This window comes from Aplysia californica, unplaced genomic scaffold (genome assembly GCF_000002075.1).
Source record: "Aplysia californica isolate F4 #8 unplaced genomic scaffold, AplCal3.0 scaffold00460, whole genome shotgun sequence".
NCBI lineage: Eukaryota > Metazoa > Mollusca > Gastropoda > Aplysiida > Aplysiidae > Aplysia > Aplysia californica.
The window spans coordinates 213,524-226,475 of NW_004797730.1; the positions used below are offsets into that span (position 1 = coordinate 213,524).

At 39.3% G+C, this 12,952-nt stretch overlaps 2 protein-coding genes across 3 annotated transcripts in view; one reads left to right on the forward strand and one right to left on the reverse strand.

Moving 5' to 3' along the window:
• Positions 1–1,479: 1,479 nt before the first annotated feature.
• On the forward strand, positions 1,480–3,817 carry LOC101852112 (5-hydroxytryptamine receptor 1-like). Its single transcript, XM_005105249.2, has one exon. The coding sequence runs from the start codon at positions 1,768–1,770 to the stop codon at positions 3,109–3,111; it is 1,344 nt and encodes a 447-aa protein (XP_005105306.1). The 5' UTR covers positions 1,480–1,767; the 3' UTR covers positions 3,112–3,817.
• A 1,411-nt stretch (positions 3,818–5,228) lies between these two features.
• Positions 5,229–12,952, reverse strand: part of LOC101852346 (AN1-type zinc finger protein 1) — a 13,466-nt gene continuing 5,742 nt past the window's right edge. For both annotated transcript variants that reach the window (XM_035971557.1, XM_005105250.3), the window contains 5 exons: positions 12,022–12,146; positions 11,027–11,118; positions 10,104–10,303; positions 8,526–8,606; positions 5,229–6,695 (listed from right to left, as the gene is read on the reverse strand). In XM_035971557.1, coding sequence (XP_035827450.1) covers positions 6,525–6,695; positions 8,526–8,606; positions 10,104–10,303; positions 11,027–11,118; positions 12,022–12,146 — 669 coding nt within the window. In that variant the 3' untranslated portion in view covers positions 5,229–6,524. The remainder of the gene's footprint in view (positions 6,696–8,525; positions 8,607–10,103; positions 10,304–11,026; positions 11,119–12,021; positions 12,147–12,952) is intronic.

Below are 12,952 nucleotides of genomic sequence, written 5' to 3' on the forward strand. Positions count from 1 at the left end.
GGGGTTACTTAGTTGTGCAATAAAGCTGAACAAACGCATTACACTGTAACGAAACAGTATATTATTAAAGTGGGTGATTTCCCATAAAAAGTTCATTTCTTCAATAACACAGCCTACCCTAGCTCTACTAGCAGATCTTAAAATGAAGTATGCAACACCGGAAATTACGACAGGCAATACAAACGTTCGAATAAACAACAGCATTGGCTTTTCCATTGCACTGTCTGCCTTACATAATTAATTTTCCTGTGTTACATTTTAACCTGCAATGCAAATGGAAAATGGCTGAAAGTGATGACGAAGTGCACGGTGCACAAATACATTATGGCTGAAAAAGGAAAAGGGTTTGACTTTCGCTCAGAAGTACAGAAATCTGTGGGTCTTATATGAATTTTGGTCATGAGAAGCTCTTCGACAACTTAAAAGGCATTCTATGGATGTGGTCTGATCGCATTGTCACCATGTTTACCCTGCATCAATAGAGTATTCCTTTTTGTACCCTCTGTTGATGTTTATGTTGTACTGTCTTGGTGCGTGGCTGTGTATGAGGCTGATCCTGAAAACCCATGACGTTTATCAGAGAAGAAGAGTTTTCAGCAAAGAGTAGACTACATCTCTTCCACATCGAGTGTCTGTGCACTTTGCTGCTTTGTATGTAGTAAAGTTTAGTTCGTGGATCACGGTAAGTTCAGTGAAGCCACATTTAACCTAAACAAGATAAGACAGCAGACATTGAAAAGCGATTGAACTGAATAACCTCAGCAGAGTTCATCGTCTACTCAAACACTCTCATGCACGACTTTAACCGCAACAATTGCCTAGGAATCAGAAAGATGGACTCAAGTCCAGTTAAAAATGACATATATTATATACTGAAACCTTATCCCCCCCCCCCTTTCACACTTTTTTATGAGCAAGATTTTACAACTAGAGATAGGCAAAATGGCGATCGGTGAATGATCGTGACAAAATTGAGTGGGTCATCTTGCCTGTATCTTGCTTCCAATTACTGTTTACAGTAGTGCGCTTTAAGAAATTGAGTTTACAAATTGCTGTCCTTAATCTGGAATATGAATGCATTAGGTAAGCGAACCAATAAATGATAGCTATCTATTAAATGCGGATGTTAAAATCGGGCATCGAATCGGATTTCAGCGTTCTGCCGATGGGGATTCATGGAATCACCCCGACCCATAGGCCTTCATTTTCAACACATCAGCGCTCCCCTTGTATCTAGATCTAATTGATTACAATGTAGAATCTACACGTGTTATCAAGTCAGCTTTATGGCCATTTTTTGGTGACACATTATCTTTATTTTGAAAAATTAGATGTCTATTATTACTGTAAAGAATAGTCCTAAAAATAACGGGTTTTTTGAGTCAGCTGTCCCTGAAAATGGCGTTTTTCATGTTGCAGCTCGATGTCCACAAAACTATAATATTATTCTAGTTAAAATATTCCCAGGTCCTTTGAATATCACCCCGTCGCAAAAAATCTGGTATCGAAATGCAGAGAAAGAAAATGCCTATTAATCTCACGTTTAAATATATGTAAACATTTAGTATTGAGTACGGTACCAATTACAACTTCATGAGCTTCTAGAATTTGCCTGCACATGGCTGAAATTATAAAAGTACACAGATACAGTGGCCTTTTCTAAGATTTAAAAAAAAACCCAACTACTTGCATTTTCTCTTTACAGATCGGGGAAGAAAGCTGGGAAAAGGACAGTGACTAGTGTTACTCTATATTCAAGTGTCCACGATGGAAACTTCTGAAAAGAGTGCACATGGATTGCCCCACACAGAAAATGTTGTGTGGGCGCCTCCCGCATACGATGAACAGCACCACTTGTTTTTTTCTCACGGAACCGTCTTGATTGGTATCGTCGGGTCGTTGATCATTACTGTGGCAGTGGTAGGAAATATTCTTGTGTGCTTGGCAATTTTCACAGAGCCTATTCTCTCCCACAGCAAAAGCAACTTTTTTATCGTGTCCCTGGCAGTTGCCGACTTACTGCTCGCTCTCCTGGTCATGACGTTTGCTTTAGTCAACGACCTGTACGGTTACTGGTTGTTTGGAGAAACCGTCTGCTTCATCTGGATGTCTGCAGACGTCATGTGCGAAACAGCGTCCATCTTCAGTATCTGTGTCATTAGTTACGATCGCCTGAAGCAAGTGCAGAAGCCCCTACTTTACGAGGAATTTATGACTGCCACTCGGGCTCTTTCGATTATTGCTTCATTGTGGATTTGTTCATTTGTCGTGTCTTTTGTACCAATATTTCTGGAATGGCATGAGCTCTCGGTGGAAGAAATCAAAGCCATTTTCAAGGGTCGCAATCCATACAAAGACACGGTCAAGGAAAATGTCACCAATGTACATAAGCCTAATTTTTCTTCTGTACTCAAACAAACTTTGAGAACTGAACAAAAAGTGACCACAAAACCCGAGTGTCTTTTTGACGTGCATTTCACCTACTCCGTCGTCTATTCCTTCATTTGTTTCTACATACCGTGCACCTTAATGCTGACAAATTACTTACGCCTCTTTTTAATTGCCCGAAAACATCGGCACCGGATCAAGAGCCTCGAGAAGACCAGCCTTCCACAGCCCGGCGATGAAGGGCCACGCTCCCACCGTAAACGCTCATCACAAGGCAGTAAAGCAGCCCGGACTCTCACGATCATCACAGGAACTTTCATGGCGTGCTGGTTGCCTTTCTTTATCATCAACCCAATTGCCGCAGTAGATGAACACCTCATCCCACTGGAATGTTTCATGGTGACCATTTGGCTCGGTTATTTTAATTCTTGCATCAATCCCATTATCTATGGGACGTCCAACTCCAAATTCCGAGCAGCTTTCAAACGACTTCTGCGCTGTCGTTCTGTAAGGGAAAACGTTGGAAACGTCACCCGCAATAGTTCGGTGTACAGGGCGTTCTCATGGATACGACCCAGCCTCATAGAGGAAGGCTTAACACAAGGCCAATGCTGTAGCAGTAGTCGTCGCGCCTTTGACAAAGGACAAGATCAAACCAGCGTTGGGGTTGATTACGTCATAGATGATTTCCCAGCACCCCAGGCCATCATCGCAGAACTTTGAAGCCGCATCAGCACCATGACGTTGGAAAGCAATGACGTTCTCTTCGGTTATTTCCCATTTCAGAAAATTGTATCGTCGAAAGCGTAGATATGAAAAAAAACCCATTGTAGAGCAGAGAAAAGAATGACGGCATTGGAATACATTATGTAGTTCCTTCTCATACAACAAATCCCTTAATTTAAGCGAACATGGGTTCGTAAATGTTGACGAAATACATGTATCAGCCAGATGTGAAGAATCGTAACGGTCAGGTGCAATAGATCAGGCGTTTTTTTGATGACATGCGTTTTTTTAGACATGTCGATTAATGACATGATGTATTGGCCAAAGTTGTTTGAAAAACAGAATTCTCATAAGTTCTTTTCAAACATTCCTCGCGTTTTGTTTCATATGGAAACTGAAAGGGGACAGCTCCCTCGATATCACGAGGTACTATAGGCCTACGTACGTGCTGAAGGCCCTAAAGATCGAATCCACAACTTGATGTTCTTGAGTTCGGGTTGTTTGGGGAAGTTTGTCTTTTTAGGGTAGCTTTGATCTCATAACATATCAAACTCTAGCTTGTAGAACTTTTTGAGTTTGAAATAATCGCAAGCTTAATGCTATGTAGATTTAGCTCCATTTTGCCAGCTTTCTTTCTTGTGAACGTATGGCATAGATACAATGTATCTAATATACGTGAAAACTGAACCTGAAATTGTGCAGAACACGAGCATTAATCGGAATCGTAATAACTTTGGGCTCAAACTCAAAACTCAAAGGAAAGATTTTTCAACAGCCTTGAAAGCTGTAACAAAAATGTGAAGAGCCGGAAATTTGAGATAGTTCAAGGATATATAAATAATATATGTGTGTGTCTATTATAATACATATACACATGTATATAAATCATGTAAACCTCTTTTTATCAGAAGACAAAAATAAAGTCTTCCCGGTCACTTCTCTTTTATCACAGTTGCATGTGTAGTGTGTGCTCCCCAGTGGCTGTTACAGCATTCCAAGACATCTATGATGTCTATGAAATACGTCTCTTATATTTTATAACTCGTTGTTCAGGACGGTACTTTAATGCTTTTTTTGTTCATTTGCTAGTTTGTTTTATTTATATTTGAATTTAAGAGAGGGCATCAACTTGATGACGATCCTTTCAAGGAGGGCAACTTTCAATTGACAAACGAAATAAAAAGCTTTTATCAGCACCAGCTGAGACATATGATTTTATTCATACATATCAAAACCGACATAGCTTTTCTAAAAGCAAAGTGAACATCTTGTGGAGTGCAACCTTTGCACCAAACCAAAGATTTCAATGTTCATAGCTTTTATACTGAGAGAATCAACGTGCACAACACTAGGAAGATTTCTCTTCGTCGAGTTGATGCTTTGTTGGACCCTAACCTAGCCTCAATAGCCTGTCCCCGTGATTTTATGCACCCCCCTTAATTTAGCATAATGTGATCATTTTTTTGCTTAATTTCTGATTATTTCCCGTTGTAATTTTTTGTTAAAATTAACAGAATCGCATAATTTCACATTTTTGGGCCCAGTTTGCATAATTTCAGTTTTCTTGCATAAAACAACGGGGTCAGAATAGCGCCTGTATAAGAATGTCAACTATTGAGCATGGCAGGGTCCTTGGCGCTCTCGACATCTTTGTCATCGCCATAAATCAAAGGGGAAACACAAAAAAAGACAGGAATAAAAAAAACAACAACAATAAAAACAACCCAAAACAGCGATACCAACTACAGGGAGAAGCTGACTATCAGAAGAGAGAGGAAACATAATCTGAACACCCCAACCACAACATTCCAGTGTCCCCACTGCAACAGACATTGCACATCCAGGATCGGATTGCACAGCAACATGCGTGTCCACAGATGTGCTGCAGGATTTCATCGTCATCTTCGGCAACGAAGGACTACCTACAAACATACTTAAGAGGTTGTTGTTGTTGTTGTTATCGATCCAGCAACAGCTGGGCTCTCGCCCTTCAGTCCAATGACATGTAGGGATAAGTGCAGGTTTGCTGCAGTTGCTGTAATGTTCCATAGGGTGTGTTGTCAATGTTAGGTCTCGGAGGGAGAAGGGTATATACTTAAGACAAGATAGACAAATACAAAGAGAAGATTTTATTGATCTCCACAAAGAAAAACTTGCTGCGGCATGGTAAATACATACACACACTCGTCAACACACACACACTGTAATACACATACACACACAAACATCCTCTCCCTCTTTCTCTCACATAAACAAACACACAAATGCATAGATTTACATACACAGATGTACACATAATAATAGTTATTGGATAGACATACAAAATATTGATGACGATATCAACATTTTTTTATACCCGTTGATCCTTGCTTTAAAAAAAAAATGTATTTCTAACATGTTCGATATTCCAAATACAAGGATTGTTTGGTGCCAGCTACAAAGGCCTAAATGTAAGAAACTTTCAATTCTCCATTGACTTGATTCAGTCTGCAAATCATAAGAATGTTCATTATTTTCAGGATAGCAATAATAATAAATATAAATAACATTTGTACAGCACTGAGCACAGATTCCGGCTCACCAGCGAGCTCCATGCCCCTTAACTGATAGCATTCTGAAACAATCTCAGAAACAGGACCAACTCTATTATGGAACAGAATCATACAGCATCTTCGTCTGTCTCACTTAAATAAAGAATATGTGAATTGATACTGTCTAACAATATTTTGGTGTTTTATTTTATAGTACACAATGTTTTTCATACGGTCCTTGACCATCAAAGATTTATTTATAGAGGCATCAGCTATTCATGTCCAGGTGCAGTTTTAGCCTCTTTTTCCTGTCTGTGGATTAATATTCTTTTTTCCAATTTATTGGTTCCGCTTCCATGTACCCCGTATCCATGGTTTTCATACGGTATAAAAAGGAAACAATACACTCTCACAAGTGTGCAGCTTTCATAGAGATAAAAATCCCCCCCCCACCAAAACAAATTTTCCCACTGTACAACCTGTCAATGTGGAGATGAGAAAAAACACTCAACTCATACCAGCCAACAGCAACATGTATCCGAGTACATGCAGCAGGAAGATTATTGGTGGGTGGATGGTGGGTGCTCTGTTGAGATTTGCTTTTTCTTTCCTAGCAAATATCTATTACCCTTATTTCTCCTCCTTCTTTTCGTGCTCATTACTCTCTTATAACACCTCTAATCCTCGGAACTTATATGACCAAATTGCACTGCAAGTGCTGTAAAAAGCTTCCTAAAACAATTTCCAATATGAAAAGATACCCACCTGAAGACAACCTTAAAAATCTCAACATTTAAAACAGTTAAATAAAGTTACCAGGAGAAAATCTAATAATCAAATTGTTATCACATATATCCAAGGCTAACATCTGTGACAGGATCATTTTTTGTATTTTTCAACACCAGGTAACACATTGGTGTCATCAGGAACATGTTCAAGGATGAGACTGGAGCCATTGTAGACAAGGTTGTCAGTGTTGTCCATTACTTCTGCCACACTGCTGCTGACGGGCATCAGGCAACCCGTGTCTGCATGAAACAGTCGTAATTTCTGTAAAAAGAAAGAAAACAAATTTTTAAAAAGTATATTTGATTTTTGTTTGTTAACCCTCTTTCATTTGGGTTTAAGGTTCTGCTTTTTAGTGGATCGCAACTTGAGTGGTGTTTTTGGGGGTACAGTAGAATCATCTTATTATGAGAGGGAGGGGACTAGTGCGAAGAATTCATGATAGCAGGATTCACGTTATAAGAGATTCAGTAATAAATTCAAGGAAAATAATAAAATAGGCCTAATCTATGAGTTTGGTGGTCTGTTTATTTCTTTTTGTTATCTCGCCTGATGATGCCAGATATGTTGTCCCCACCCCACCACACAACACCCTGTGGTGCGTTCCGTCTGCTTGCGCACATGGGGTACACACCACACTCTGCCCACATCACACATTCGCTTCATCCATCACAGCACTGTGACCTCTCCATCCCCGCATCGGAGAAGTGAGAGGCATGGTAAGCCTAGATAATCTAGACTAGGCTAGCCTATCACACAATCTGTTCTGCTTGCCTGCACATGCCACACCCTCCCCACTCAACTCATTCGCTCCTTCCTTCATTGTTGGCACACGAGGGCTATCCCATTCTGTTTCGCTAGATCACCAAAAAGTTTTTCCTCAGGCAAGGTTTTACATGTATTGACCAACCAGAAGCGCAGTGCACAGCAGCAATATTCCTCTATAACTGACTCGAATGTTTGTCTGACTGCGCTGTAGCAATATTTTATTTACAAAAGATAAAGAAGAAAAAAACCTCAGGGGTTTTAAAATAGTGTCTCTATCACATATTTCTCGTTCTTTCTGGATTTGTTAAAACCGGACTCTTGAACCAATTATGTCAACCCCAAGATCTACACCTGGTCTTATGCAACGTTTACTTTCTATTTTCCCCCATCTCCTAGTTCTCTGTTTGACACAAAACAAATTGCCAATATTAGACTGAATTATAGCCGTTTTAAGGTAACACCCGTAACCACCTAAAACTGGTAGGGTGCGAAAAATTGTGGAACAATTTGCACACTAAAAGAGTTAAGGACAAAAACGGTGCTCATCAGTCTAAAGTCATGATGCTGGGTCTCCTCTATGCCAATGTAAGCTTATAGGTACTTGCTTCTGTCCTAGCCTCAACCACAATACTTTTCTGAATAGTTTAGTGATAACTTCGTCATCTTTTCTCATAGGTTTTTCCTACCCATGTTCCCAGCACATACCTAGTATTCTACGATAGGCAGAAATAAACTGAGAGCCTGCTTACATGCAGAACATCTTGAAAAAAAAACTTGCAGTTGGAATTCAAAGAAGAGAAGGCCTACCCAGGTTGGCTGTAAGGGAAATTTTGTAAAACTAATCCTGACCCAAAAGTGAACAATCAACAACAGGTGACTTTCTGAAATGGCATATATGGGTGCAATAACTCTTTATCTCTGGCAAGGCTCACGGTCGGAACTGCTGTGCCAGTAAGCTGCTGGCAGTGGTTGGTCACGTTCTTTTACGACGACTTTTGACGCTGAAAACAGGTCTCTTTACTGGGAGTTCCTTCAAAAGATGAAGAACTATCACAATAGGTTCTGATCAGATGACCTATTTAGTGACATATTTGAGACTCCAAAGATTTTGTACAAAAGAGGGCCCAGGCATAATGGGTTTACCTACCCCCCTTGGAGATAAAGAGTTAACATATTCACTGCAAAGATTTTATTACCCTTTACGATATGGATTAATTAGCTTGGGCTGGATTTGATGTTAATGCGCATTTTTCAGTTGCATCTACTTTGTAGATGAAGAAATTGTATTTACACCACTGTGAAAAACTGCAAAAGTCAAATCATTACCTTATCAGAGCCAGCATTGTTTGTGTTGGTAATGTTCAACTTGTCAGCAATTTTGTCAATGACACGGCCAACTGTCCAGCACTGTGAGAGAAGGAGAGAAAAAAAAGGCTTATATCCATGAAGTGAATCTATCTCATAAATTACAAATTCATTTTACAGAGATAGTCTTAGTATGAAAACAAAGATGATTAACCTCATTACACTAGTATTCATTTAGACCAATATGTGTGGCGGCGTGGTGGAATCAGGCTCTCGTCAAAATAATCAAAATAAAGATACTTGCATTTTTCCGCAGGTTTGTGAATTTTTATCAAATTTTTGTTTTTTGGCTCATCACCTTTCATGCCCATTAAAGAACTCATTTCTGTGTGGATTTTTTCTGAAAAACGTTAATTAAAGGCATAAAAAATGTAAATCTTCAGTTACCACGGACTCTTAAGCTAAGGAAATAACTAATCTTTGGCGGTCATTTTCTCACTAATTTTACCTCTGAAAACAGGTGACCCTCATCTCTTTCTTTTGCAAATATCTCTACTTGTATTCAAGAAAAATGGATATTTTTTGCATACAAATAAAGACAAGTGAACAAGCTTTAAGATGATACTAATAACTCTACATGCCCAAAAATTGACGAGAGCCTGATTCCACCACGCTGCCTCACATATGATGCCAAAGACGAATGAAGAACACGATGATATTTTAGCGCCGACTTGGTTGTTTGTGTGGTTACTTGGAACATAAAACAAAGGTTTATAACACTACTAACCTTCTGTCTGCCTGCGCCTACAACAGGAGTTAGCCAAACCTGTTTCTCTCTGTGCTGTGATCCTTTCCTCAGCTTTGGGGCCCCGATGCGTTGGAATCTCACACGTTACACAAATAAACCGAGGCTCTAACTAGCCTTTTCTCCACCCGAAATCTCAGCAGGCCTCGTCTGCCTTGCTACAGCTCTTCCCTCTAAAGTCTCACCTGAAGTAACCCAGACTGCTTTTGTAAACTTGCAAACAATACAACTGAACAGAGACTCACACTTTACTCACTCTCACACTTGCAGCAAACAATACAATAGGCTTGGCCTAACCCCCTGCCACAACCAAAAACAACAAAATAGATCAGTTTGTTGATAAAATATCAGCTGCCGCTGCATTGGACAGATTGTTGTCTTGAGCAGCGCTGCTTTCAATACCAAGCCGTGAGAATCGTTTTTATAAAAAGATGAAGAATGACTATATCACCTTTACTGCAAAAAAATTCCAGTAGCTTCCAAGATCAGCTAGAATCATAATCATGACTATAGTCGTGATAACCTCCGAGGAACAGTCGCAGCATTGCGACAATAGTCCCGATAACCTTGCGATGAGTTAAGAATGTATGTATGCACATGTATTTAGTGTTAAGATGAGGGTATTGTTAAGAGCCCAGAGCTCCATTACATGAAAATGAGAGCTATAGAAACTATTTGTAATGTTATTATTATTAATATTATTTAAAAATTCAAGGGGAAAGTGAAAAGTGGTTGTTTGTACAGGTGGCAGCCAGAGCAATTCTGACTATATATGCATATATATGGACTCTAACCTTTGAGAAGAACATCGGCACTGATGGTTTGCTCGATGACTTTGGTAGAACAATGTTGAAGAAGATCCGCTCTGATTGTGGAATGCCCTGATCACCCACTGCCACACCCTTCATCTTCATCAGCTTCACTTTTGCTGCCAACTGAATTGACTTCGGGTTGGTGAATCGTGGTTGTGACAGTGGTTTGTTAGCTCTTTGTTCTGTGGAAAAAAGTTTTTAATTTGACAAAGTCTGAGTTTGAGTTTGAGCTTGAGTAAAGCGAAGCACAGTACCGCAATAATGGTCATTTAGCACTGGGATAAAGCATGCCGGACGTGGATCATTAGCAGAGGTGCGATTATTCATTTTTGGCCCAGTTACTAAACAGTTGTAGACATAAATCTACATTATGAGTTGAGCATAGATATGAGAAAACAGACATCTGGTAGGTCAGGTAAAAACTAGCCTTAGTAGAAGGCCCTACAGTAGAGTGACTTACGTAAATGCTATAAACATGTTAGGAGCTAAACTGTTCTGTATCGAAAAAGTTGAAAGTGGGAAAAATAGAGAGGATTTTGTGGTGGATATGGCATTGATAAAGCACTTTTAAGTTATTGTTCTGGTTCACATCAACCCCCTAATTATTGGCAAGTCCAACACACTACTGTAAAGGGGATATATGCAAAGGGAAGCAACCGCTCATGTAAACAAGCACTTTTGGTAACCATTGCTTTAGTTTCTTAATACAGGGACACATTTAGAACAGATGTCCCTATTGTTATCAATTAAAAATGTTCATATTATTCACATCTCTCTTTCAACAAAGACTTGGTTTCAGTGTGCTTGAAGGTGCAACCCAATGACTTTGTTGGATGTGAGCATCATCTGAGCAGCCAGGTGTTTGCTGAACTTTTACTAAGTTGCATTTCATTTCTTAGCCTCACCAAGTATGTTCTGTACATGCTGACTGGTTTTAGATACTTCCGGCTTTTTCTCTGGTAACTTCACGCACTTGTGGTCTTCTTGCACACGATGGCTGTAACGAATCAGTAAAACGTGTAGCACATCGGTTTTCAGTTTCACATAAAGTGAGAGAATCTTCCAAGGCATATAAAACACTAAAAGCAATAATCAAAAATAGTATGTATGAAGGTAATATATACTTTGCATGGGTAATTGTATGTTGGTTAGTTTGGTTGTGATACTTTGTCCTGGGATTATCGTTGGGAATCTTTATCATCTTATAAAAGACCCCCCCCCCCCGTTGCCAAAAAGCCTTGTGGTTCTAAATGAAGAACTGCTCAGGGGAAAAATAATCATCATCATCCGGTGCCTTGCCGACTGGCGTGGGCTATCATGGACCTCCACTTCCATCTGTCTTTCGATGCAGCAATGGTGTCTGTTGTTCTTGCTGCTCCCAGCCATATAATACTAAAATATAATACCCAAAATAATACTGATGCTTTGTATGTCGGAAGGAAAAGCATATCCGTATAACTGTCAGAAGCAGGGGCTGTTGTGTTCACCTCTCACTCAATAGGTCCGTGGTTCAAAACCTGACAGCGACGGAAAAATATCAATCTCTAAACTCTTCTCCTTTTACCTCCTTTCCTGTTCTCTAGACATATGTTCTGTCATCTGCTTTATCTTTGCTTGACCTTGTCTTTGTATGAGTGGAAGATATACCAGTATAAATAACTATGACACCCTGCACAAGCTAGGAGTAAAAAAAAATTTTGCATGTTGTGTTATTGAATGGACTTCAAGGTCACAGATAAAAGTAAAGAGAGAATGATGTCTGAAGTAATTCTATTTTAACTTAATACTAGGCTGCAGTAAGGGATATGAAAACAAAAGTCTCTCAAAGAAAAAAAATACACCAAATCAAATGCAACAGCAAGAATTTACAAAAGCAAAGACGTAAATAATTCACACTTACTTTAAACAAAAGTTAAGCATGCAATGATTGCACAGAATTGGAGTCAACTCTCTTTTACTACAGCCATCTATGCAGCAAGAATAGGACTTCTCTCCTGAGTATTCTGCTGGTAATGAAGTGCTCACCTGAGGAAAAAATGTGAAATAAGTAAAAAGACGTTCCTAAATATAGTGTTCAGTCTGTATGTAATTTTGTAACAGCTCAGCCTGTAAAATGAATTGTAGCAGGAATTTTCAAGAAACATGGAGGAAAATGATAAATGAGAAATGAAAAGGATAAAGGAAAGAACTATAATGCTAGAGAGCAGACTTAGAAACAACCAGGCTAAGAGGCGCCAACGACGAAAGGAAAACAGCGGAAATACAGAGCTTCAATCTACGTCACTGACATGCAAGCACTGAGGCAAAATCTGCGCTTCAAACATAGGAAGAATTAGCCATGAAAGAAGCTGCACGAAGACAACCTTGAGACCATTTGAAGCTAAATTGACCGTTTGCATAGACGAAAAGAGTCATATACATATCGTAGGAATTTTGTATAGTAAAATGGGGCAATTCCACACAATACTTTTTAATTGGATTGTGAGACAAGTGTTATAAGAAGCTACTTTATATAGAAAGAGGACACATCCTCCACAACAGTTTTACTTTGGGTCTGATAAGTTAGGAAACAAAACATAATATGAATTCTACGATATCACCATCCCCATACTTCCATTTTTCAACTTAATTAAAAGTTTAACATTGAGGGGCAATTCCACACCTACATGAGCACACTTGCCAACATGAAAATAAAAAGACAGACATGCAAGAAATTAAAACTGAATTGAAAAACAAAACATGGTAGACAGAAGCAAATGTTTAAAGCTGAAAGTCAAACAGATTTCTGTTGGTTCTAAGGGCTGCAAGTGGGGGAGGGGAATTACCCCGGG

What these genes read in the sequence shown, in the direction of transcription:
- LOC101852112 (XM_005105249.2), top strand. Translation starts at nt 1,768, where the DNA reads ATGGAAACTTCTGAAAAGAGTGCACATGGATTGCCCCACACAGAAAAT.